We start from the raw sequence: 26,411 nt of genomic DNA on the forward strand, positions 1-26,411 counted from the left end.
GGCCTCCCGGGCCGCAGTATTTATGGCCGGGGCGCGAGCCCGCAGGCGGGCCGGGGGTGGGAGGGTGCAGCAACGCTCCGCCTCGCTCCGCGGGCCCCGCCCTCCCACCCGGCCGGCTCACTTGGGGCTCCCCGGCCCCCACTCCGGCCGGCCGGGGTCGGCTGCCTGTCCCCCGGGTTGCGGAGGGCGGGGAAGTCGGGTGGAGGGGAGATTGGCTGCAGGGCGGGCCTCCCTGCGGAAAGCGACGTCACGGCCGCTCCTGCAGTGTGAATGAATCAAAATGCCTGGGTGACCGCGGCCTCCGGGGCGGCCGGCACGCGAAGGGTGGAGGGGGAGGGGGTGCGGGCGGGGGAGGAGGAGGAGGAGGAGGAGGGGAGAAAAGCCAGAGCCGCAGCAACAGCGTCTCCTCTACCCGGGATGTGCACCAGCCCCGGAGAGAGAGATCAAAGGGATTTGAACCAGACTGAGCCCGGGCGGGGGGAGGGGCCGGCCAGCCTGTGGAGCCCTCCCGGGAAGAGGCCGGCGAGGGCCCGACTGCCACCGTGACTTCAGCGGCCTGCTCGGGCTTTTTATTATTTTTCCGATTTCTGAATCCAGCCGGAGAGAGAGAGCGTCAGATCTCCGTGGACTGCGCCTGGCTAGCTCTGGCTCCGAGATGATGCAGAGCGCGGCTGTCCCCGCCGAGGCGGCCGTCAAGGGGCTCCCGGAGATGCTCGGTGTGCCGATGCAACGTAAGACACCCCTTTCCGTGCCGGCTGGACGCGGTAACCAGACCGCGAACAGCATCCCTCCGCGGGGAGGGCCAGGCGCCGCGAGGGGTGGGCGGCCCGGGGCGCGCGGGGACGGTCACAGGGCAGGGGCCTTGGCTCCTGGGGTCGAACGCGAACGCCACCTGGATCACGCTGAGGCGGGCCGAAGGGTCGGGAGCACCGCACCTCCCGGCCCCTGCTTTTTCGGGAACGCAGGGGGAGTGCGCTGTTTGGGGACTTAAAGGAGGTGATGAGTTGCAGGCCAGGCGTCAGGGCGCAGGGTGTCTTCACTGGATTGTCTTCCCCCCTGGCCACGGTCAGGGCTCACAGGACCGCTGGTGCAACTTCACTCCAGCTGGCGGAAAGTTGAATAGCCAGTCCTACGCGTCCCCCTCTACCGCCCCACCCCCGGGTCTGGCGGGCGGCGCGGGAACCAGGTCTACAAACACTCTGTCCCCGCGGGCCAGAGCGCCGGGCGTGCGCACCCGTTGCTGCCCGTGGCGCTGGCCTCCGGGGAAACTGCTCCGTGTGCGGGAATCTGCTAGCCACGTTCCAGCGGCGCGAGCTGGAATTCAGAGAAGCGCGGCGCCGAAGTTGTGGACTGGGCGCAGGCGAAGACCGGCGCTCGCCCGGACTCGCCTTTGGCGGGGAGAGACGGGATTGTGTGAGCGCCTCGCCAGCCCGCCCTCCCGCGTCCCGGTGCGGCGCTCGGGATGCGCCAAACGCCCGGAGCTCAGGGCTCGCGTGTCTCCTGATTTCTGGGTTTGTGCGGGCAGAGATTTTTCCTGGTGGGAATCTCTGTCCCTCTTTCATTCTTGAATGGAGACTCGCCGAGGGGAGAATCCCTGCCGGGGCCGGTACAGGTCCCAGAGTGTGGCGCGCGCGCGCCGGACGCGCGCCGTGAGCATCCTGCCGCGTGGCTCGCGTGTTCTGCACGGCGCTCTCCCGCACCGCGGAAAAATGAAGGGTTCTCTCGCCGCGCTTGCCCAGGGTCTGTCTGTACTTCCTGTAACTTCTTTGGTGGGGCAGTACACCCTTGGGGTTTAAGCAAGAGCCGGTTCATGTAGGGATGGCCACCCGCCTAGGAACTGAGACGCACGAGCGCGCCCTCCTGCGCCCCGGCTCTCCATGACAGAATTCCTGTCCTGGCCTTGTCTGAAAGGACAGGCTGGGGAGCGCGCTCCCTGGACGTTCCCGGGAAGTTTTGGAGAAGGGACTAGAGGAGAGAGCCTCGTCCTATTCAGATGTCTTTTGACCAGCTCCTGCATTTATTCTCTGTGACTGTCTGTATCGACTGGAAAACAGGCGCCAAACTGTACTGTGGCTTGGGGAGACCGCGGCTCAGGCGTCGTGTGCTGTACGCGTCTGTGCTCTGGTGGCTGGGCCCACAGGTGGCCCGGCTGTCGGGACCCCAAGGAAGGACACTGGGCTTTGCTCTAGGGAGCTTTCTTGTTTGCCCCACGCTGATTGGCTCACTTCAGAGTCTCTGGAGCCTAGGCAGGGTTGATTGTTGGAAGTCAGGAACCCGCTTCCCTAGAATACCCAGAAGTCGCCTTCGGAGTCACGGGTGGTGGGGGGCTCTGAGTCTTGGTTGAAACTGGGGAAAACTTACATAGAAAAAAGAGGTCTCCCCCCAGGTGGCCTAGCAAGGCGCTGCAGAACCCAACAGGAAGATGTCATCCCCTGCCTTTTGTCTTGTCAGGTTCTTTGGACAGAGACACAGGGTCCCGGTTACAGGGACATTTTAGGATCCGGATTTTTCCCCTTTGGGATGCATGCGTGATGGTCACCCATATTCATTGACAGTTAGCTTCTGGTGCCAGACCAGGGCATGCATGAACAGGCAGCGCGGTTCCCTACCGAGACGCAACCATTCTCCCTCCTGGGACGTGGGCCCAGAGGTCTAAGGACTCCTGGGAAGAGGAAGGAACTGGGGGTAATTAAGGACATCCACCGCTTGTGGCAGAGGGATGCCGCATCTTCATCCTGAGCCCAGGTGTGGAGCTGGGGGTGGGATGGTGGCGAAAGGAGAGGGGTGTTTTAACTTCAGAGCCTCTAGCGCTCTCAGCTTCGGGGGCGTTTTAAAATTTTTGCCCAGTTTGCGCGGCAGGGAGCTATTCTTTTGCTGGCTGCGGGCGTAGGCTGAGCGTTCCCTTTCACAATGTTGCTAGGTCTTGTGATTTATCTCCCTTGGACTCACGCCTTTGCCCCTTTCCTTCCGACTCTGCTCCCGCCGGCTCCGGGCCGACCCCTAGCTTGCGCGGTTGCCTCTGCGAGCTACACCGCGTAGAGGTCAGGTGGCCCCGGTGCGGTCCTGGCAGCCAAGTCTCCGGACGCCCCATCCTGCCCGCGCCAGGCTCCCACAAGCTCCGGCGTGGCCGTCCTATTGGGATGTCGGCGTCGAGCCAGGCAGACTGGAGGGCGCTGGGGGCGATCTCTGGAGCCCCCTGTTTTACAGCTCGACCGGCCCCTCGGCTCTGGTCCAGGACGCCTGCTGCTTGCTTTGGACGGCGGGAGCGGCCTGTGTGCCCTAGGGCACCTGGGAAACGGTTAGGTGTTTTTTGGGGAGCTCAATTGGATGGGTTCAGAAAGGAACCTCGCCAAATACTCTGAGATCTTGACTGCTTGGCACAAAATGTGAGGGAGGCGCGGCCACCTCTCACCTGGGTCACAGTCCTGCTGCCCCTGCCACCTCACTCGAGGCTCCCCGGACCCCAGACAGCGCCTCCCACGCCGCCTCCGAAACTCGGGTCCCCGGACTCCGGAGTCCCCTGCGCGCCTGTGGGACCTGCCGGCCCTTCTTGGCCGCTCCCGCAGACTCGGGGACCTGCGGAGACCCCACAGCTGGGATGCTGAACCGAGCTTTGCTCTCAGCTGACCCGCAGTCTTGGTTGTCTTCCCTGGAGGGCTGGCTGGGGTGGGAATGTGGAAACAGCCCGGAGCCGTGGTCTGTTTCCCACCTGGTGTGGGTCCCAGAGCGCTGCGAAGCTGGGTGGGAGTATTATTTTCTATTCGGTGGGGGTGTGGGGCGGAGTACTTCCTGGGATGACCGTTTCTCCTAGTTCTTCTTCCTGGGGCTCCAGATCTCCCAGCGCAAGCGCACCCAGAACCCAAACCCTTGGCCATCGTCCCCGGAGGCTATTTTCCCAGGGGACGGCACGGACTCCCTTCCCGCAGCTGTGCGCCCCATTCCTGCCAGCCTGGTTTCGTACTGACACAGGTGCGTGCGCGCGCACTTGCCCATATCTGTGCATTCGGACAGAGAGAGTCTTTCAGAACCCAATATAGAAATTTCGACGGCTGCCTCCGGGCACCGCACATTTAGGTCCCTGCGTCACGAAAGTGTGCCAGCAAGAGTCGGCTAGTAACGGTCAGGTGGGCTCTTCCCGTCGGCTGCTCGCGCCTGGCGGGTTGGCGACTCGGATTCCCCGAGGGTTGGGATCCCGCCTCAGCCCCCTGACCAAGGCTGTGTACTATTGCATAAAGGAATTTGGGGAAGCCGGGGCAACCGCGGCGGCGTCTCGCTAGGGACTCTTGGTGACCCAGGGCTCTCCAGGCGCAAAAGGGCTCCGCCTCCGCCCTTGGGGAGCCTGGGTGGCAGAGGGAAGCCGGTGAATCCGCGGTCCCAGTGCGCGCGGGGAGCCGAATTAACCTGGATCAGGCAGCTGCAGAGGCGTAGGTCTGCATGGAGTGGTTCACAACGTCCCGGGACAGTTGAGATAAAGAGGACGCGAGATCCGGTCCCAGTGTGATGCCTCGCTTGTCGGCTCTTCGGGATCGCGGACGCCGGGAGCCGCCGGGAGCCGCCGGGAGCCGCCGGGAGCCGCCGGGAGCCGCCGGGAGTGGCGTCCTCACACGTGGGAGCGCGACCTACAGGACCCCGCCGCGCCCGGGACAGGGCTCCGCCGCCCCGCGGCCACACTGCGGCCAGGGTGGCCAGAGAACAGAAGATGAATTCTTCTGCAAGCTTCGCCGCACACCTTTTTTTGGGGGGAGGGGGCGGGTGTCCTCGCTGGTGTAGACAGATGCCGACCGGGCCAACCTTTGCAGCCGCTTGGCTTTGAGCGCAGCTCGCGTGCTGCAGCTAGGGGCGAGGGCGCGGCCTGGAAGGGGACAAGAGCGGGACAGGATCCGCGTCCGTCGCGCTCCGCAAGCGGATGTTCTGCGCCACGGCCTTTTCTGTCTCCTTAGCGCTTTCCGCCCATTCCCAGCCTGGGCTTGTTTTCCAGCGCAGAACAGCTCCAGGTCGTCCGACCTGGCGTCGGGTGGCCTGCCCTGCTCTCGGAGAAGGGGCGCAGCAGGTGCAAGTGCCAACAGCACGCCCATCCAGAGGAGGCCGGACGGAAACCTCATTCCAGCCCCCCTCAGGCCGGCTAACAGAGCGTTCATGCTGAGCTAAACCCCGGGGCGGACCGCACGAGCTTTTACAGGACTTTAGGCCCTTGGAAAGCGGCGCTGTCTTCGGGGAGCTGCTTCTCCTCCCGTCGTCGGACCGGCTTGCGCGTTCGAGCCTAGCTCAGCAGCTCAGTTCAGCTCTCCAGCCCGGGGAGAAGGGGTGGGAGACCCCCACGAACCCAGCAAACTCCGCAGGCTCTGGGGGGAGAGGGCTGCACCTGGGCGACCGATAACGCACTGAAATTTCCCCGTGGGAAGAGGCAGTTGGTGACTTGGATCGCCGCTGGACGAGGCGAGACGACGAGGGCCGGGGTCTGCGCGCTGCGCACAGGAGGCCGAACTGGCCAGACACCTGCGCGTGCTTCTCCCCGTGTCACTCAAGTCCTGGATTTAGCTAGAGTGGGATTTTTTTTTTTTTAAATAAAACAGGGCCGGTGTGTTTTTTAAAGGACCTGAAGGGAACTAATGAAGAAGAAAAACCTTAAGTGGAAAAGCCAGGTGGGATAAAACCAGGAGCGTCAGGAAATTAAAGAAAGGTGAGGAGAACGGCTAGCCTGACCTTCCTCTCGACCGGTCAGAAACAAAGGGAGGGGCAGGCAAGAATGCCGCCCGAGCGGCCGGGGATTAGGGCCGGGCGGCCCTCAAGACGTCTCGTCTCGGAGGCCTCCGAAAGGACTGTAAAAATACGGGGATCCAGTTTTTTTTAAAAAATCCAGCGCCCCTCCAGGCGAGGCGGGGGGCTGGACGGGGGGGGCTGTTCAGGAGGCAGACAAAGCAATTTCTTTCCACTGAATAGATAGCAACTCGGGTCGCTGGGGACCTTCCGTGGTTCTAAAGAGCGACCTGCTGACCTCGCTGGCCAGGTGTGGACGGCCTCAAGCCCTAAAATATTTGCACTGTACTAATTTCCCTCTTGGCCTGGGGATTTGGTGTCCTTTCACTGCGTCGCTCAATTAGTGACGGCTTAGTCCCCTGCATTAGCACAGCCGCCCCCCGAAACGCGCCGCGGCGCCCCAGACTAGCTCGGGGTGGAGGGCGCAGTGGCTGGCGCGCCGGGGTGGAAAATGCCTCCGAGAAGTAGGCGTCCGTCTGTCCTTCCTAGGGTGTTGGCGAGGAGGCTTCTTCGGGCTGGAATGGTGTGATAACCGTGCGCGCCGCGGTGTCTCACTAACGTGGCAGGGGACAGATGAAGGACCAGCGCCCCGGGTGCGCGCCGGCGTGGAGCCGCTTTAGTTGCGGATGGGGAAGGCTGAGTCTGGAGGCGCTCGCGGGGCGGCTGCGTGGACGCTGCTGGGGTTTGCCTAGAGCTAGCCGCGGTAGTTAAATGCACTTCTGGAACAATCTTCTCCTTTCCTGCAGTGAGTGCTAACGATGCCCATTGGCACAAGTTTGCGTGAGCAAACAGGGTCTACTACTCCTAGTCAAATTCCAGCCTCCCCCGGGGAGGGGCAGCGCCTGTTTCTCACTTCCTCCCTTTCCTCCTTCCCCTGGTATCTCCCGGGGAATTGGCAACACCAGGGTTTCGCCTCCTGGCCGCTTCCCCCAGGCTGCAAAGTGGCAGGATTCCTCCAGCTGCCTCTTCCAGGAAGCCCTTGAAGCACAGGCTGGGGTGAGGTCAGAAGCCACACAGGATCTGGGCTTTTAGTGCTGTGGGTGGGAGGAAGGAATCAGCTGAAAATAGACACTCTTGTGCAGTGTCACCTGGTAGGGTCCCCAGTTTATTAGGGACAGTGATCAAAATGGAACCCCAACACCGACCAGTAGCTTGGAGGAACTGCTGCTGGTAGCAGGCGCCCAGGTGGGTTTCATTGGCAGACTTGAGATGAATTCGCCCTTGGACAACACGCTGTGGGTGAACCCGCCTGGTGACTGCGGACAAACTAGACTGGGGTGCGCGACGTCCCCGCCTGCTTCTGTGGGATTCCTCCCAGCTCCCCACCCCCTGCCTTCTGTCTGCCTGGCAGCGGCTGCCCGAGCTTTGCTGGGGGACCTCGCCCCCAGATGCCTTTAAAGGACAATTTGCTCTCATTATAATGTGAGAGGGTTAAGGGATTGGTTCTGCGAATAGCTTCATAGACACAAAACTTGGAGCCAAATTAATTGAAAGTTTCTTCTTACGAGGGCGAGGTTGCCAAACATGTGGGACGCGGCCACGGAATGAGACACCAGAGAACCGCAGGATTGGAGATGGAACGTGAGAATGGGGTGGAAATGGTGATGTGTCTACGGCCTCTCTGTACACCAGCATGGATTTGTTTATTGCAATTTTCTATTTCATTTGCATTACTGAGCTATTTGGTGTCCTACTGAAGGGTACTAATTGTGTGCCAGTCTGCCATGGGGAAGGTGATCCTGCCCCTGCAAATGCTTTTTCTTATTTCGCGTTTCTTTGGCTGCCCGACGCCTTCCATTCAAACATTATCCGAATGAGCGCCTTCAAGATGATCGCGCCGGGATGAGCTTCAGAATACTTCTGAATTTGCTCCTTTGTTGAAGCGGGTATTGTTCTTACATTATTCAAGTGGGGGGCGGGGGAGGAGATTTTTCAAAGGGACCCAGGCCACCAAGCAAAACCAGTGAAAGCTGCTGTGGGGGGCAGCCCAGGTGGCAGGTGGAGGGATAGGACATGCTCAGATGCGGTCATCTCTGATAGGACAAGATTGTCCTGACTTTTTGCACACCCCCCCCCATTATTATTCATTTGTCAAGACAAACTGGAGAAAAAGAAATTAGGTGAGAAGACACTTAGAGGCTGGTGTATTTTTTAATGTGCAAATATGGATGCAATTATTATAGAAATTGTGATTTATCTATAAAAGGATGATTTTTTTAATGAGAAATTTCCTCCGAGTTTTGTCACTGGCTCTGCTTTCCGGCTTTCCATCGCAAAACCTCATAGTACAGAGTATGTCTTTGCTATTTAGCATTTAAAGAATTAATATTGGACTTTGTGCGATTCAGCTGTGTTGTTTGTGAGGCTAATCTAACCAGGTCATGGAAACCCATTATGAGGAATTTGGAGAAGTTATGTCTTGGTCTCTTTAACATATGTTGGTTTAGAATAACAGAAAAATATTTCTAAAAAGAAACTCAATTGCTCAATGCATTGTTTTTAATGTGAAATCAAGAGGTGGGAGAGGAGTGGTCGCTCCAGCCACAAACCAACACAGTTTGTGTTGGAAAGTCACATCCTGTGTCTCGGGTTTTTGTCCCTGTGTGGCCGTGTAGCTGCCCGAGTTCCTCTGATTGCAATGATCACAATTATCAGGTGATTGAGAAGGAAAGTTGGGACCAGAAAGTAATTTTTTTATTATTGTTAGCATTGACAATAGCACCTTCAAATTGGAAAACTTTATTTTGGTAATATCTGCCCTGTACATGGGACTTCATTTTCAGCATTCCTCTGTGACTATAGGCATGGGAATATGCAAATTCAGGTGTGAGTTAAGGCAGGTGCCACAGCTGGATGTGTCCTGAAGTCTTTTGTCTCTATACCCTTTGGACTTAGTCATTCCGCAGAGAAAGCATCCAGCGCCCCACTGACAGCATTCCACCCCACAACTGGCTGGGTAAGCCAGCTTTCCACATTCTTATTTAGAGGAGACCTGCAGCACCTGCAACTCGCCCATGATTTTCTGCTCAGTAGGTGTGGGAAAGGAATGGAAAATTCCAACAGAAATGTTTGCACACGGTGTCAGCCGTTTGTATGTTTTGTTAAAGCCCCGTTTAACTTCTCTTTCAAGTTAGTCGGCAGTAAAAACGTTTCAACAAGCAATCAGTTTTGGAAACATAAGCAGGCATATGTTATTTCCAACGGAACTCAAACAAACAAACAAACAAAACCTCCCTGGGAAGAAGTCTTGGGCAGAGGATTTGGGGTGACAATCCCAGATGGAGGTGGCTTTGGTGAGCGTTGGTGGAAGTGGCTGAATTTGTGCCCCCCAAAGAAGAAGCGAACCCCAATTCAGCCCCCAACAGTGTCCCCTGCAGGAAGCTCCTGATTCCTGCACTCTTCAGAGTTGTAGGTGTCTTGGGAAGCGTATATGAACAGGTAGATTTGAGAGTCCTTGGCCAAGTTCAAAGGGCTTCAGCACTTCTTCAAGTACTCAGAACCCCTGACTCTGGGCTCCTGTTTCGCAGATACACCTGTGTACCTGTGCCAGGGCTGTCTTGGTGCCCTAAGTGGACAGCCAGCCCAAAAGGAGTGTTGTGTAGGGTCAGCCAACATGAACACTTGCCATGGTGCCTGGTTCCTTCGCTTGAACCGAGCAAGGAGAATTGTTCTAAAATGCTAGGCTGGCAGGCCAAATTATGGAGCCACAAGAGAAGGTCTGTCCTTCCCACAGGGCGCTGAGAAGCAGTGCCTCCTCGCAGGACTCGAGGGTGACACAGCAAATTCCAGATTTTACAAACTTCTCATCTCATCTGAGAGCGTGGGTGTGCGAACACCAGTGCCACCAGCGTGAAGCCCCTTGGTGCTGAAAGCAGTGAAATCACGGCTCAGCATTGCGAGTCCAGTGGAAATAGCTGCGCTGCTGATGCGGTTCCCCAGCCAGGTGCGCGGTCATCTTAGAAGTCATTGTCACACCTGTTGCTTCTAGCTTTAGGCTTTTTCCGAGCATCCTCCCTCCCCACTCACTCCCACACACACCCTGTTGATCTTTGTGCCCAAAGAGATAGAAAGCATCGTTTTTCAGAGAATTAAAATCGATCAAGCCAACACAGACTGCGACATGGTTATGCTGGCCTGTGTTTCCTTGAGAGCAGTTTTCTTGGAAAGGGAACAACATGCATGAGGAACAGAAATGAACCTGACTTGTGTCAGCCCTCCCGGGAGGGGTGTGAATATCGTGGTGTGCTACCCACAATCACCTCCACCTCCCAGCCTCCCGAAGCTTCCCCAAGGGAGGACTTGGGGCTTTGAAAAGGGACACACTTGCTTTTGGGCTACTCTTGAAGAAGCACAGGGAGAGCCTAGCACAGAGCCTCAGGTGCTGTGAGGCCTGTCCACCAGGCTGGGCTGTGGACGCTCCTGTGATGGGAAGGAGCGGATCCTGACTTACCTGCCTAGGTCCACAGGTCTGTCTGATCCAAAGGCATCACCTTGGGATTGGGCGTTTGCGTGCCCCCACGAAGGATGCTAGAGGCCTGGAATGTTCCTTTGAGCCCAGTCTGCTGCCTCCCCTGGATGTGTTACAGCGACAGGGAAGTGAGCTCCAACAGTTGGCTGGCTCAACCTTCACACCACTTGTAGGGAGGTGCTGGAGGTGTGGCAGCTGCCCCCCTTGGTCTGTGCAGGAATCCACCAGCTGTCTTTATTCCAAGATGCCTGGCCCTCCATGCCACTGTGAGCCACATGGGCACGTGGTGGGGGAGTGTCTGCAGGGAGGCAAGTAATGACGGACAAGACACTGACACACGCTAAGTATATACATTCCATGGGCTGCAGGGCACAGTGGAGAAGGACTGCGGGCATGGATAGTGGATGCCAACGTGAGCTGATGTGTTCATTGCACAACAAGCTCGAGTGACTGGTGTTAGCACCCCCATTTTATAGACAAGCAAATCGAGGCTCAAAGCGAGTAGAAATTAGTCCCAGATCACACACACGGAGGACAGAATTGGGATTTGAACTCAGGTCACATTCAGATGTGCCATTTATCACAAACCCTCCTGCAGACCTCATGCTTTGCCAGCCTAAACTGTACAAAGAACTGAAAACTTTCAAACTTACTATTTTGAGCTTCTTCCCCAAGATATTTTGAAGACTGTTCCTGCTTCCCCCCAGCTGTCCCTGTCGCTTGTCTCCCTGCCCCAGTGCTCACAGCTCGCTCACTCAGCTGGGCCTCCCCAGGCAGCCACAGAGCAGCCGGCCAGGTACAAGTGTCTTCAGGTGGATGCGAGTGGGTAACACATGTCTGTCCCTGTGACTGTGATGTGTCTGTATCTCAGGTTGGATCTTAGTGTTTTTTAAATTTATTTTTATTGAAAAGGCAGATATACAGAGAGGAGGAGAGACAGAAAGATCTTGCGTCCAATGATTCACTCTCCAAGCGGTCACAATGGCCGGAACTGAACCAATCTGAAGCCAGGAGCCAGGAGCCAGGAGCTTCTTCCTGGTGTCCTGCATGGGTGCAGGGTCCCAAGGCTTTGGGCCGTCCTGGACTGCTTTCCCAGGCCACAAGCAGGGAGCTGGATGGGAAGTGGAGCTACCTGCATTGGAAGTGGCACCCATATGGGATCCTGGCACGTGCAAGCGGAAGACTTTAGCTGCTAGGCTACTGTGCTGGGCCCTGGATCTTTGTTTTTAAGGATTTATTTATTTAGGGCCTAGCATGGTTGCCCAGGCTTGTAGCCTGAAAGAGCAGAAGAAGATGGCCCTAAGCATTGGGACCCTGCACCCATGTGGGAGACCCGGAAGAAGCTCCTGGCTGGTTCGACTCAGCTCTGGCTGTTGCAGCCCTTTGGGGATTGAACCAATAGGTGGAAGATCTTTTCTGTCAATCTGCCTTTCCAATAATAAAAACATCTTTAAAAATGATTTGTCGTATTTATTTGAAAGGTAGAATAACAGAGGCTGAGAGAGAGAGAGAGACAGAGCTAGCTAGCTCATTCATCCTCTGGTTTCCTACTCAAATGGTCGCAGCAGCCAGAGCCGGGCCAGTTGAAGCCAGGAGCTTTATCTTGCTGTCCTGCACAGGTGGCAGGGCCAAGCACCTGGGCCATCTTCTGCTGCTTTCCCAGGCACATTAGCAGGAAGCTGTGTCCGAAGCAGAGTGGCCTGGACTGGAGTAACATGCCAGTCGGGGTGCTAGTGTTGCAAGTGGCAGATTAACCCGCTTGGGCCGTGGTGCTGGCCTTCAGGTTGGACCTTTGCTTCCTGGGGGTTGTTTGTGCCACTCTCCATGTGCAGGCTCGTGTGTGTGTGTTGCAGGACTGCGTGTGTGTGGCTGGCAGGGGTGCTGTGTGCACATGCAGTTGCACACTGCTCGCGTCCGTGTGTGTGGGCGAGTGAGGGCTCGGGTCTGTGCCTGCTGGCAGGGTGGCTTGGCCTGCGTGCTCCCGGGCTTCTCCCCTCCGTGGCTGTCTCCTCCTGCCGGGGTGTCCCTCTGCAGAGCACCACGGAGAGCGCTTCTACGGAATCAGATGGAAACCTCTTCCTGGGCCTGGATGTGGCCATCACAGCCTGTGGTCAGCGGCTCTGGGGGAGGTGGACTGGCGTTCTTGCAGGTTTCCTGATAGAACTTCATGACACCCAGGCAGTGTGTGAAGGGCCTTGAGCTGCTTCTGGGCTTAGAAGGTGCTGGTTACAGCTTTATTCCTGACAGGGCACCTGTGTAGCTTCTGCTTTCGAAGTTGTGAATGAGAATAGTCATCATTCCATTTATTTATTTAGGAAAGGCAGGTCAGGTTTATGGAGAGAAGGAGACACAGAGAAGGGATCTACCCACTGGTTCATTCTCCAAGTGGCTGCACTGGCCAGAGCTGGTCCGATCTGAAGCCAGGAACCAGGAGCTTCTTTGAATCGCACGATTTTGGGCCATCCTCCTTTCCCAGGCCACAGCCAGGAAGCTGGATGGGAAGCAGAGCAGCCAGGACATGAATCAGTGCCCATGCGGAATCCCAGGCATGCAAGATGAGGGTTTAGCCACTGAGCCATCGCACTAGGCCCGGTCATCATTTCTTGTAGGTAAATAAGTAAATAAAAGGGCTGAGTGCATAGTAGCCCAGTGGCTGATGTCCTTGCCTTGTACGTGCCAGGATCCCATATGGGTGTAGGTTCATGTTCTGGCTGTTCCACTTCCAACCCATCTCCCTGCTTGTGGCCGTGTACCCACTGGGAGACTTGAAAGAAGCTCCTGGCTCCTGGCTTCAGACTGGCTCAGTTCTGGCCATTGCGGCCATTTGGGGAGTGAAGCAATGGATGGAAGATATTTTTCTCTGTCTCTCCTTCTCTCTGTAAATCTGACTTTCCCATAGGTAAACAAACAAATCTTTTTTTTAAAAAAGTAAATAAAGGTTTCTGTTGTTGCTGTTTGCAAAATGTACAAATGAGAAGGTTACATTTTCACTCATCTTCATGCCTACCTCTTGGCTCAGCTCATTTGTTTCCATTGCCTCCTGGGGGGACCCTGACCTTGACAGCCCCTTGCACCCGGGCTGTAGGGACGGCCAACGGGGCCCTGGGATGAAACACCTGCGCGTTGGGCCCGGCCCATCTGTGTTACACGCCTCCAGCATTTCCATCTGCCCAACAGAGGCTGGCTCCTCACACACTTCTTTGTCCCTGGAAAAAAGTATTTCCAAAGTCACGAGACAGTTGCATTCAAAGAGCAGTTTATTTTGGAGCCCTCTCCACCCCCCAAAAAGAAATCCATGCATTTTTTTTTTCCTTTTAAAAATCTTTTTCATGATGACAATTTTTGTGAACTCAGAGCCCAAGTCTGCACTTGCTTCTGCAAGGCCAGGGTGCAGCCACGGGGGGCGCCCTCGAGCTCTCCGGTGGGCTCCTTTAGGACGATCTCCAGCAACACAGGCAGCAGGTTCAAGTCCCCCCATGAGCCCCAGGGGCACGACTCCACCTTCTAAGGCTCAGCTGCCTCGCTGTAGCGTGGCATCAGTCCGTGACACAGACCGTGTCATCGTGCAGTGGGAAACGAGCAGCGGGGCCCTGAGATGGTCCCCAGCAGGCTGGTGGCGCCCGCTTTCTGTTACTGCTGTGCTGTGGTTCTTTCACTTAAGACTGACTGATTTCCTTATTTCCTTCCTTCATTTCTCTTGTCTAAAAAAAAAATTTATTGTTGGGTGGCGGAGGGGGGGGAAGTATACAGAGAGAAGGAAAGACAGATCTTCCATCTGCTGGTTCACTTCCCAAACACCGCGGTACCTGGAACTGAGCTGATCTGAAGCCAGGAGCCAGGAGCTTCCTCCAGGTCTCCCACATGGCTGCAGGGTCTCAAGGCTTTGGGCCATCCTCTGCTGCTTTCCCAGGCCACAAGCAGGGAGCTAGATGGGAAGTGGAGCTGCTGGGACACGAACCAGCGTCCGTATGGGATCCTGGCACTTGAACGTGCAGGATTAGCCTGTTGAGGTACCATGTAGCCCCCCAGATGAAAGCCATTTCTAAATGCTCTTTGAAAAGCATTTAAGTTTCCAGTGTATTGCAGTGGGGGAGGATTTTTGCTGTGTATCTTGGAAGCTGCCATCAACATGTCCCTAACATTTTTTACCAAGCCCGCGTTCAGCACCAAAGTCCCCAGTCGGAGGCTCCTGGTGCTGGCAATGAGTGAGGCCTGTGCGAGGCCGGCTGCAGCGCAGGGGTGCCAGCCAGCCAGGTCCCCGCCGCCCCCTGCATACATTAGTCCTAATGTATTCTCCCTTGAATACTCATCATGTGAAGACTCTCGGTAGTTACCTCGCTGGAAATAAATTTTATGGGTGCACATCGTGGGTCTGAACTGCGCTGGTTGTGCTGCTGGGTGGAGAAATACAGCAGTCTGCAAGGAGGAAGGCTCAAAGGCTCCTCGCGGGCAGAAAGCTGCCCTGTCTGCCCTGGGGTGCCAGCCTCCCTCATGACCGGCCTGCAGAGAGGCATCCGAGGCCGCCTTCTGCGCGCTCTCCCGCAGGCCTGGCCTCTTGCCGCACCCTTCGTCCTGTGCCCTGTGCGGTCTCCACCTCCGCCCTGGCTCTGCACCTGCCACTCCTGGCCCTCTTCTCTCGCAGAGCCTAGCCAGGGGTCCCCGGCGGCTGCTGGGAGCGCTTGGGGGCGGGGAGCAGCAGGTGCACCTCCCACCCCCTGCAGCAGCCGTGCACCCCTGGGCTGGCTGCTGACCCTGGAGGCTTGAAGAGGCAGTCGGGCCTCCAGTGCGTTTACAGCGGCAGCAGCCACGCTCTCGCCCTTGAAGCGGGGCTGAGGTGGTGGAGGATGGTTCCAGGTGGAGGTGAAGTTTGGCTGTTGAGCCCGTGGCCTTACCCTCTTTTCCCTTGCCCACTCTGGCTCCGTGCCCATCGTGTGCTTGGCACTTTGCTGTCCTCTTTCAGAGCTCTTTAATAAGTGTTTGTGAGAACAGTTTCTTTCTCAAGGAGAAATTTTTATTCTTTTTAAGATTTATTTTTTATGAAAGGCAGAATTGCACAGAGATCTTCTAACAGCTGGCTCATTCTCCAAATGGTCACAGTTGTTGGACTGGCTCAGACCAAAGCCAGGAGCCAGGAGCTTCCTCTGGGTCTCCCACATGAGTGCCATTTCCCTAAGATTAGTGGATCAGAAGAGGAGCAGCCAGGGCTCAAGCCAGTGCTCGCATGGAGTGCCAGCCCTGCTTAACTCCATATGCCACAACACTGGCCCCAGAAAACCTTTGGACTAAAATTCTGGGCCCAGTGCTGTGGTATCGGGGACAAAGCCACTTCCGGTGATAGCCACATTCCATATGGGTGCCAGTTCGAGTCCCAGCTTTTCTATTTCTGATCCAGCTCTCTGTTAATGTGCCTGGGAATGCAACACAAGATGGCCCAGGCGCTGGGGCCCTGGATCCTTGTGGGAGACTTGGAGGCAGCTCCTGGCCTCTAGCTTGGGCTTAGCTCAGCCCTGTCCATTGTGGCCATCTGGGGAGTGAACCAGTAGCTGGAGGGTCTCATGTTGTTGCTCTCTGCAACTCTCCAGGAACTGACACCTCAGTGTGGTTGCTGGCAGCCTGTGTGGCGCTGTAAACCCTGGGGCACGGGAGGGAGAGGCGCCCAAAGGCGAGGCAGTGGCCGGAGAACCCTGGGCCTGACTTCCAGTTGCGTGCTGCAAGCTGCCCACTTGGGCTTGGAGTGTGCGTAAGCCTGGGCACACCCACGCGGGCGGGGACAGTAACGGCACTTACCAAATGGTCCAGCAGGTGATGGTGTCTTCATTCTTGAGAACGCTTTTGCTCTCTGTCACTTTGCATGTGTTCAAATTCTCTCCCCATGCTTTGAGGCTGCAAAGGTGAGAGGATCAGCACCATGAAGCAGCAGGTGAAGTGGCTGCCTGCAACGCCAGTAACCCACGTGGGCACCAGTTCGAATCCTGGCTGCTCCACTTCCCATCCAGCTTCCTGCTAATGCACCTGGGCAAGCAACACCCATGTGGGAGACCAGAAGGAGCTCCTGGCTCCTGGCTTCTGACTGGTCCAGCGCTGGCCGTTGAAGGCAGATGGGGGAGTGAACCAATAGATGTAAGATCTTTCTGTCTCCCTCTGTTTATCATTCTGACTTTCAAGTAAATAAGTGAATCTTCTTTTTAATTTTTTTTTTTTTAAACTGCTCCTGCCTCTGAAGGAATTGCCTTGGCATGGGAGTGGCCGTGTGGAGACAGCGTGGAGACTGTCAAGGGTGCGAGGCCCGGGGCTGCCAGCCTCATGATGGCCGTGTTGGGAAGACATGCCCTGCAGCCACACCCTGCGCTTCTGTCTTCTCCTCAATGTTTGTTGGTCTGTTACCTTCCCCCGGGTGGGGAAGGAAGAGAGCAAATGGCGGGAGGGGCCAGCACTGTTTGTTCTTCTGAGCATGGATACATGGCTCTTTTGCTAGGTTGTGAAACATGCAGAGACTCAAAATGTCATTAACTCCCCTGAGTGACTTGGGGTGGCCCCTGGGTAGAGTGGCCCAGCAGCAGAGTCTCAACAGACGTCATTGAGGGCATAACTGGGTAGGGCAGTGGTTGAGGCTTGGATGTGACAACAGCATATACTTATACTGTCGAAGTGGAAATCATGGCTTTCAGCTTTCAGTGGGGCCAGCATTGGGTGGCAGGGGCAGGGGAGGGGAGCTCCAGGACTGAGTCCAGCCCTTAGGATGCCACAACTTCTGCCCTGGCCCCCAGCAGCACCAGGGGAGCCTTTGCAGTGTCCACATTGAATTCATTTCCCTCCTCCAGGCACCTGCTGGGAAGCTGAGCTGCAAGAGAGTCTGGACAAGTTGAGCACTTTCCTCACAGTGCAGGCAGCAGGGGCTGTGGACTCTGCCTGGTGTGTCCGTTCACAGCGGGATGCCTTCCTTGAGCCTCTCAGGGGTACCCCTCTACCCTTATATTATTTGTGCTACTGGCCAGAGGGGCTCTTGCTCCAAGCCCGGGCAGGCCTTCTTCTGAAGTCTTAGGTTTTTGCTTCTCCATCACTAGTGGACACATGGTGGAAAGAGTGATGGATGCCTTGGGGCACTGCAGCTGGCATGGGTGGAGGGTGGCCTTGTATGGTGTCCTTAGAGTCAGGTGAGCCCTTCTGGATCATCCCTAGCCAGAAGATACAGCCTGGCCAGCAAAGTAGGGGTTGAATTTAAGTCCCTGCCTGCATTGACACAGTGTACAACTTGCACAGCTATATGGGTTACACCCATTCCCACCATGAGCAGACCGGAAAAGCATCCACACAGTGCCTGGGCACTGGGAGCAGGGCTGGACTGAAGGCTCATGCTGCTTCTCTCTCCTCTTCCCACAGAGATCCCCCAGTGTGCTGGCTGCAACCAGCATATCTTGGACAAGTTCATCCTCAAGGTCCTGGACAGACACTGGCACAGCTCCTGCCTCAAGTGCGCAGACTGCCAGATGCAGCTGGCCGACAGGTGCTTCTCCAGGGCCGGGAGTGTCTACTGCAAGGAGGACTTCTTCAAGTGAGTGGCGGCTGGGGCCTGGCTCGGTTCTGCTGCTTCCATGTTGGGAGGCGGGCTGGGGAGGCTGGGGAAGGAGCTGGGGTCCGGTGGGGAGAGGCGCTCCGCTCCAACGCCCTGCTTCTGACACTGGTCCCATCTTGGCCTCGTCTTAGCTGTGCGTGCTGTGAGGGTGGGGGTCCAGGAGGTCATAGGTCAGACCTCCCCTGTGTGGCCGACAAAAGCTGACAGGTCTAAAAGCAGGGTGAATTGGCCCCTTGATTCTTGGCTGCAACCTCCTGCAGACTCTCAGAGCAGGTGCGTTCTTACATTTATTTATTTGAAAGGCATGCGTGTGTGCACACACACACACGCATGCATGCACACACACAGATCTCCCTTCTACTGATTCACTTCCCAAACAGCTGCATCAGCCAAAGCTGGGAGCTGGGAACCCAACATCAGAGTCACACAACTCCTCGAACCCCACTCCCCTCCCCCCACCTCATGCCACTGACGATGCACATTAGCAGGGAGCCGAGCAGGGACTCAAGCCCAGGCCCTCCAACATGGAGCCTGGATGGCCTAAGCAGTCCTCTTCCTGCTGCCCCCAGGGCCTGTTCTTCTGCAGGGGCTGCTTGGTCCCTGCCTCATACCCGGAGGCATCTTGCTGGCTGCTTTACAGGCTGCAGAGGCTGGCGAGACCAAGCCAGACACGGTCAAGTGTCGTGACTTTTGATGGCGAGGCAGTTTCTTATGATGGGTCACACCTTGCCAAAAGAGCTGGCATTTGGCACAGTGGGTAAGCAATTGCCTGTGGACCCAGAGTCGCTGGGTCCAGCTCGCTGCTACTGCACCGGGTAGGCCATAGAAGAAAGCCCAGTGACTTGGGTCCCTGCTAGCCACAGGGAAGGCTCAGAGCATGTTCAGGTTTCTGGTTTTAGCCTGGCCCGGTCCCAGCCATTGCAGCCAGCTGGGGAGTGAGCCTGTGGATGGGCAATCTCATCCTCTCTCTCTCGCTTCTCTCTGCCTTTCACAAAAATAATAGTAAATAATAATACAAAGACTTTGCCTGGGTTTGAACCAGCTTATTTCCTGTGTGCTTTTGGGAAGGCTATGTCATTTCCCTGAACTGTGGCTACCATGCATTTCCTGTCTCACCAGGCTGTGAGCGTCCGTGCTGAGTGCTGGCCGAGCTTGGGGTTGGCTCCGTCAGCATGGCGCAGCTGGAACTGTCTGGCAGGGATGACCTGGGGTCGATCTTGCACAGCAGCTGGTCTGAGACCCCTCTGCCAGGCTCTGTTGTCCAGGTCGTTGGTCAGTGATGCTGAGCCCGTGTTGGGGGGTACCCACAGGCCTGCTGGGAAGTTGTACAAAGCTGGTCAGGACCTAAGAGGTGGGGGCGTGGCTGAGGGAGCCAGGGGAGGAAGGAGAGCAAGGTGAGCTCAGATGCGCACTGCAGAGAAGGCTCCCATGCGCCTATGAGGGGTCTGTGCATTCAGTACAGTGTGGTTTGAGCTGAAGACTCATGAGCGGTCCCGGTTACCCCTCAGCTTGTTCACCTGCTCCTTGCCAAGGTTGCACTTTGGTCAAGTACAGCCCCTTCCTTGTGTGTATGTGTCCATGTGTCCTGGGGCTAGCACAGCACACTCAGCAAGCCCCAATGTGCACATGGGTGGTGGACTTGGCTCTTGGGGCTTTGGTGTGCTGCCCCCTTCCTCCTGCTCGTCCTTCAGTGTTCTCCGCCGTCTTCTCATCTCTTTCTGATTTTCGGCTGTCTGTCCTTCCACATGCATCCCTTGGCAAGGCCATCCCTTGGGTGGCCTTTGGCTTGAGGGCAACTTCTTCTGTCCTTGTCCCTTTGGTCAGCTGCAACACTGAGCTCCAGGGGCATGGACAGGGCAGGTCAGGCCTCGGGGCCCACAGGGTTACTGGCCAGTCCACTCAGCAGGTTAGGGCAGCCCATGGGGTGAGGGCCAAGCCCAAGTGGGCCAAGGTTTCATTGACAGAGAGCCCCCCTTGAGTCCCTCAGTGTTGTTTTGAGGGCCCTGTCTGGTTTGTGGGCCCTGACTGACAGGCTCTGGGCTTGGGAGAGAGAAGGGAGGTAGGAGTCAGGGGCAGCATTGGGGTCTCCCTGAGCCCAGGAGAGGTCCAAAGCAGGAGTGGGGTGGAAGCCATGGTCCAAGGATAGGGAGTCCAGCTCCCCACCCAGGCCAGGGCTTCCTGTACCATGCCCTGCAGGAGGGTCCTTCCTGGGGCCTGCTCGGTGCTGCCCTCCCCACTGCCTGCTTCTTCTCTCTGCAGCCCATTCACCTTCCTGTTAAGCAAACCATTCTGTCTCATGGATTGATGTTTCACAGGGCCTCTCCACCTGCAGAATGTTCCAGAAACATTAGTGCCCCCCAGATCTGCCTGTTCTGTGCCCCGCCCACTCCCAGAATGTCCCCATGTGCTGGTGTGCTCTGCACACTGGCCCTGGTTAGCTCACCCTCCGGGGACACTGGCTGCCCTCCCTGCCTTCCCCACCAAGGGTTGCACCTCCTCCACATCCCGCCACAGCTGCCCAGAGTTCAGCTCAGCAGGACTTGGAGCCCCCAGGGAGGCGTTGCCCACCCCCACCTCCCTCTGCCGTCTCTCTTCGAGTGACTCAGCACGCGCTGCTTTGCTCATTTCTCCTGCACCTGTTTGCGCTCCTTGCTGGCTTGAGGAACAGGCCTGTGTGTTCGTCATTGCTCTGTCTCCTGCATAAGCATCTGGCCCTGAGCCTTGTCCCTAGGTTATTGCTGAGTTTGATGGAACAAGGAGTAAATTACAGAATGCATCTATGAGCGCTGGCCACCAGCTTCTGCATCTTGCTGCCTGGGTTATGCGCGGCCCAGTCAGGGCACCTCCGTCATTCCCCAGGACTGGCCTCTGTCAGTTCCCAACCCTTTGTTGAGCAGGGGAGCTGGCCACAGGTGTGGTGCTGAATCCAGGCCGTTCACTCCAGGATGGGATGCTGGGTGCAGAGGGAGCTGTCAGTTGGAGATGGGCGGTGAGTGCCTCAGGTTCTCAGGGAGGATGCGTGCTTCCAGTCCCACCCAGTTTCCAAGGTCAGGGCTGTTCGGTGCAGGAAGCCACAGCTGCAGTGCAGACAGTGAAGGAGTGGTTGTGTGGGATCAGTGTGGGATCATTGCGGCTCTGCCTTCCCAGCCCTGGGCCTCAGGCCCCACTGCACACGTGGGGCTTGGGGGAAGCCCACCTTCCGTTACCAGTCATTGATGTCATCGCGCGCCTCCTGGATAGGGTAGGGGTGCTGCAAGCAGAGAGAGCCAGATGAGGGATGGGAGGCTCAGCCCCTAAATCCCCAGTCCTCCCTGCTCACACCTGGGGCAACTGGGGGGGAGGGACAGCAGAGAGTACAAAGGAATTGCAAAGGGGTGTGGAAAGACTGCATTGAAAGTTTATCTTGGTGCTGTTGGAGATCTGTGTTTAATATTTTCATAGTATACATTACCATGAACTTTCTGAAGACTTCCCATGGAATTCAATTTTTCTAAAACTATTTATTTGCAAGAGTTACAGGGGGTAGGGAATGGTCGGAAATGGACGGTCCATCTGCTAATTCACTCTCCACATGGCCAGGAGCCAGGAGCTTCATCTGAGCCTCCACTGAAGGCGGCAGGGGCCCAAGCACTTGGGCCATTCTCGGTTGCTTTTCCCAGGGCATTAGCAGGGAACTGGATTAGAAGCAGAGCAGCCAGGACATGAGCTGGCACCCATGTGGTGTGCCAGTATCACGAGCGACAGCTTTGTTCACTGTGCCACAGTGCCAGTGCCTCGTTTTTTTCCCACCGAAACAAGTTTTTCTTCTAATTCTATTTCCCATGGATTCTTTGAAGTACCGCCTACTTAAATTCAAACCCCCAAATGATCTCAACTATGCAATTGGACTAACCTGGTCAGAGGGAAGGAGAATTGTTTTTCTGTGCTGCTTGGATAAAAAAAGAAGAGAGAGAGACTAAGAGAGAGAGAAAGAAGGAAGGAAGGAAGAGAGAGAGAAAAGAGAATGACGGACTTACTGGGGCCCAGAGCTTGACTGGAGCACTCAGGTGAGGCTGTTTCCCGACTCCGTATTTTTATCTTTATGCCCACGACAAGGGGCAGGGCCACTGTTTGGCACACTGCAGGGCTGTCTGGGTTGTGGTGTGTGTAACTTTGGCAATGCGAAGGCCCCCGTTGGAGGAGGAGGTGTAGGGAGGTCCAGGGCAAGGGGTGTGGGTGGGGGGCGGCAAGCCATTCAGAGCCTTGATCCCGCAGATGTGGCATTGCTTTTGACCGGCAGCAGAGGGCAGTGTTGGTGTGCACACGCTGGGAGAAAGCACTGTCAGTAGGCGGTACTCTGTGGTTGTGGCAATGTCTTTGGGGACCCTGGCCTCTGTGGTGTTCAGTCATGTTGCTGGTTGGTTGTTTCCTGGGTGCTTGGCTGTCCTTTCTTGGAAGAAATACAGTGCGGAGCCCTTCAGGGTGGGGGCTGCTGCTTGGACACCTGCCATGGGGTTGGGGGTGCTGGGGCCCAGGAGCAGGCCAGGGTGGCTGTGGTGCCCCTGACTCAGCTGCCCTGGTGAGCCTCCTGCATGGGACAGTTTGGGAACAGCTGCACCTGCTCCTTGGTGGAAGCTGATGGGCCTGGGTGTTGAGATGGGTGTGGCCTGTTGGCGTGCCCCTCCTCCGCCTGCCTCTATCTGTAAATAAGGACCAGTAATCCGAATGCAAGGGCAGTCTGTGGTACAAGAGGCATGATGCCTATGTGAGTGCCCTTCACACTGCATGTGTGGGATGCTCATTTGAAAACCATAGGGTGCAAGAGGTAGCCCTAGCAATTCCACTACCTCCTGGGAAGCAAATCTTGCCTGGTCAGGGAAGGGGAGGACTTGAGGCCACAGGGAAGGGAGAATTGTGTCTTGCCTTATTTTCTGCCACTGACCTAACTGTGTGACTTGGGGCCAGTCACTGCCCCTCCCTGGGCCCCATGTTCCTTCCTCTGTTAAACAAAGGGCTTGGCCAAAATCACTGGCCCTGGTGCTTTGCCGGTTGCATCCCTGCCACCATGTTGGCTGTGCTGTAAAAAATAAAACCATCATCTGTTTAAAAACAACGAGGAAGTCACAGATTGCTGAGGGCCAGGGAAGTGTCCGCGTGATGGCGTACTCGTGTGCCTGCCCTTCAAGGCCCTTGTCCACTCCAACATCATGGCCTTCTCTGGGTGAGACCCCCAGCCTGGGTGCAAGAGAAGGGCAGCTGTTCTCGGCAGAAGCTGTGTGTGCCCGTGACACGGCCGTGGCCTCGGAGTGGGCGGTGATGTGTGTTGGAAATATTGGTACATACAGTAACAGTAAATACCAGCCACGCACCTGTCAAGTGTGGTGATGGATAAAAGAAACACATGTGGGGAGGTGTCAGCCCCGGGCTGATATACGGCCTGCTGTAAATCTGCGCCAAGCAATTAAAGCAGAACACCAGGTTGGGCAATATTTTGTGTGCGTCGGACGGCGCTGCCTGTCCGTGGCAGCTCCCAGCCAGGGGTGGTCAGCCTGGGCTTGGGCTGCTCCCTGCCGACTGCCTTGCAGTGAGGCGCCCCTGAGAGCCAGCACCTGTACGGGAGAGCCAGCACCTGCACGGTTTGTGGCAACACGGCTTTGGCTTCCTCAGCTACACCTGCGGGGTGTGTGTGGGTGCTGAGCACGGGAGTGGGCCCCTCGGCAGTGCACCCGGAGTGCATGTCCTGGGCCGAGCAGCGTTGGAGGTGCTGGCTTCAGCAGCACACAGGGCAGATAGAACCCTGCTATGGGGTGGCGGTGGGGGCCTCTCTGGAGAGGGGGAGGTGGCTGCACCCCCGTTGAGGGCATGCTCTGGTGGCAGTGAGGGAGGTGGTTGAAGACTGTCCAAAGTGCTGGGGAGGAGGACGGGGGAAATAGGAAAGCAGAAGCGAGTCATGCTATTGAGGGAGAGAGGGAGTGATTGGGGGATGGTGTGCTGGGGGTGCAGTGAGCATGGCTGTGTGGAGGCTTAGAAACCTGGCAAGAGGCTGAAAGGCCCAGGGCTTGGGAGACCGGTCATTGTCTTAGACCCTGAGTGGGATGGAGCCACTGCGAGACTTGGAGCAGGCTGGGCAAGGGGTGTGGCTGCTAAGTGCAGGGGAGAGATGGTGGGTCTGGGGCAGGCTGGAGCTGGGAGCTCCCTCAGAAGCTGTGGGGATGGGAGGCATAGTCTGGCTCTTGCCATGTGGCTCTCACATTGATGGGATCTGGGGTGGAAAGCAAGGTCTTGGCCTGAGCAGCTGGAGCTGGGCTCTGGGCCAGGGAGGAGAGAGCTGCCCATAGTCCCAGCAGGAGCTGCCTAGGGAAGTAGGACCCCATGGCCAGGGGAACTTGAGCAACTGGAAGGTCAGGGGCAGTGGGGACTGCCTGTGAACTTGGTCACACTCTGCTCATGGGTGCCCTGGCTGAGTGCAGCTTTGGTTTGGACTGGGGCAGAAGGGTGTACGGCTGCAGGTGGACTCAGGAGTGCCCCATGTGAGGCGCCAAAGCACCTCCCTGGGCCTGGGATCCTGAGCTGTGGATCCAGGAGGGTCGTGGAGGGGCTGGCCTGCTGGGCCTGAAGGGGAGGGAGGGAGGGGGCCCTGTCTGCGTGCAGCAGAAGAGAGCCTGTGGCAGCTGCAGCAGGAGGTGGGAGCCAGGGCGCAGGTGGGTGCAGACCTCCAGGATCTGCTCGGAGGGGCTGTGCTCTGCAGTGAGGAGCCATCACGCATGGGTGGGGAACGTGGGGCTGTTGAAGTTGCAGAAATAATGTGCTGTGCAGGGGAAGGTCTGCAGAGAAGGAGACCAATGATGGAAGGGCTGGAGCTGGGAGGACCCGGCGAGGCAAGAGGGATGATGCTCTGTGGTTTCTCCTAAGGAAGCCAGGAAGGCAGGTGCTGCAGGGCGTTGATGGGCACATGGAGCCAGCCAGGCCAGGCGCTGGGGCGGAGGCCAGGTCTGGGATGGAGCGAGCAGGTCCTGGTGGCAGGCATGGGTGTGTACACAACAGGACGGTGTGAGTTCACTCTTGCATGGCAGGTGCTGGTGACACAGGTCCAGTTAGATCATGGCGGTGACGGTGGAGGCAGGTGGAAGCTGGGAGCTGTGCAGGAGGTGATGAGCCAGGAGCCTGGGCTGCCGAGGCCTGCTAGGCCCAGGGCTGTGGCTGAGGTCCCGAAGGTGACCACTCAGGCACACTGGTGGGACACAGTGGACACATATTAGGTGCTTGTGTGTGGGTGGGAGATATTTTCATGAGTACTGTGGAAGCTTCCCTGCATCTGATCATGGACAGAAAGTACGTCCAGAAGGGTGCCAGACACCTGTGGTGTAGGATTATGGCTTTACAAGGCCTGCCTGTTGCCAGCTTTCTACAACATCCAGACACATCAGTCGTGCGGACCCTCACACCTGGGCCGGCCCTGGGAGCTTGGCCTGGCAGGACTGTCGCAGGAACACACCTGTGGGTGGGGTCTCCCTTGGCAAGGCCAGCAGTCAAGGGCTGAGCCCCCCTGCTCAGGGACTCAGGGGTCCTCTCCTTTCAAGTTTAAGTTCAGAGTAGGAGCTCCCGGACTGGCTCTTTCTGCCCATGATGTGCACAGTAGGTCAACTGTGCTGCGCCAGAAGCATGAAGTTCAAATCCTGCTTTCTGCTGTCGCTGCCGTCAGGAGCCACTGTGTCCTCTGTTCCAGCTGGTCACCCAGCAGGCACGGAGGTGTGAGAGTGACAGTGACAGCCATGTGGGAGGGCAAATTCTGCCTGCAGTTAAACAGAGGGCTGGCTTCTGAGAAAGGCTTTGGAGGAGGGCGTGGGAGAATGGGAGTGCCACTTCATCTCTGATCACTCCGGCTCACGCTTTGAGTAACAGTTTGCCCGTTTCTTTGCTGCTTCATTCACTGAGTTTTTGTTGCTAACTACTACGCGCCCAGCAGGGGCAGAACTCCCGGTGGTGGGAAGGGACCACAGGCAGGTGCTCCTGGCAGGTGCTTTGGCTCCACTCCAGTTGCCTTTCCCAGGGGGAGGCAGGGTCCAGGCGGGGCTGACCAGCAGCACTGATCTGGAGTGTGCGGCTTGCCCTCATGCCATCCCCAAGTAGACTGGCCCTGCACCAGGTAGGGGTTCAGAGCTCCTTCCTAGGCTGGGTCGTGGTACCCTGGGAGCAGCCAGGCCCCCAGGCCGGCCACACTTGGGATCACAGGGCTGTAACCATGGGTGGCATCTCCTTGGGGCCATGCTTTCTTCCCTGGGCTGGCCTCAGATTGGAAACTAGAGGGTGTGTTCCTTACATCCTCAAGGTCACAAGCTGGCCCTTGGCTCTGACTGCAGGTGCAGCAAGCGTGGCCATAGGGCCAGGCAAGGTGTGTGTGGGGGGGGCTCTGGGGTGTGTGGTGGGGGGGGGAGGCTTGGCCAGGGTCCTGCTGCCCATGCTTGAGGGCAGAAAGGTAACGAGGAGCGACTTCCACTTTCCATGGGTATAAATCCCACAATCAGGAAAATTGCTTCAATTGCTAAGACACGCTGGTGGGAAAGTCCATTTATTTTTCATTTTTCTTGTGCACTTGCCACTCGCGTACATGAATCACTGTCGGCCTGCAGATTA

General features: G+C 57.0%; 1 protein-coding gene across 1 annotated transcript in view; it reads left to right on the top strand.

Moving 5' to 3' along the window:
- The first annotated feature begins 430 nt into the window (after positions 1 to 430).
- Positions 431 to 26,411, top strand: part of LHX4 (LIM homeobox 4) — a 33,607-nt gene continuing 7,626 nt past the window's right edge. Inside the window, exons 1-2 of the mRNA XM_040984234.1 lie at positions 431 to 731; positions 17,606 to 17,777. Of these exons, the coding sequence (XP_040840168.1) occupies positions 656 to 731; positions 17,606 to 17,777 (248 nt within the window). The 5' untranslated portion in view covers positions 431 to 655. The remainder of the gene's footprint in view (positions 732 to 17,605; positions 17,778 to 26,411) is intronic.

The sequence above is a fragment of the Ochotona curzoniae genome, unplaced genomic scaffold (genome assembly GCF_017591425.1).
Source record: "Ochotona curzoniae isolate NIBS_2020 unplaced genomic scaffold, NIBS_Ocur_1.0 contig_4105, whole genome shotgun sequence".
Taxonomy (NCBI): domain Eukaryota; kingdom Metazoa; phylum Chordata; class Mammalia; order Lagomorpha; family Ochotonidae; genus Ochotona; species Ochotona curzoniae.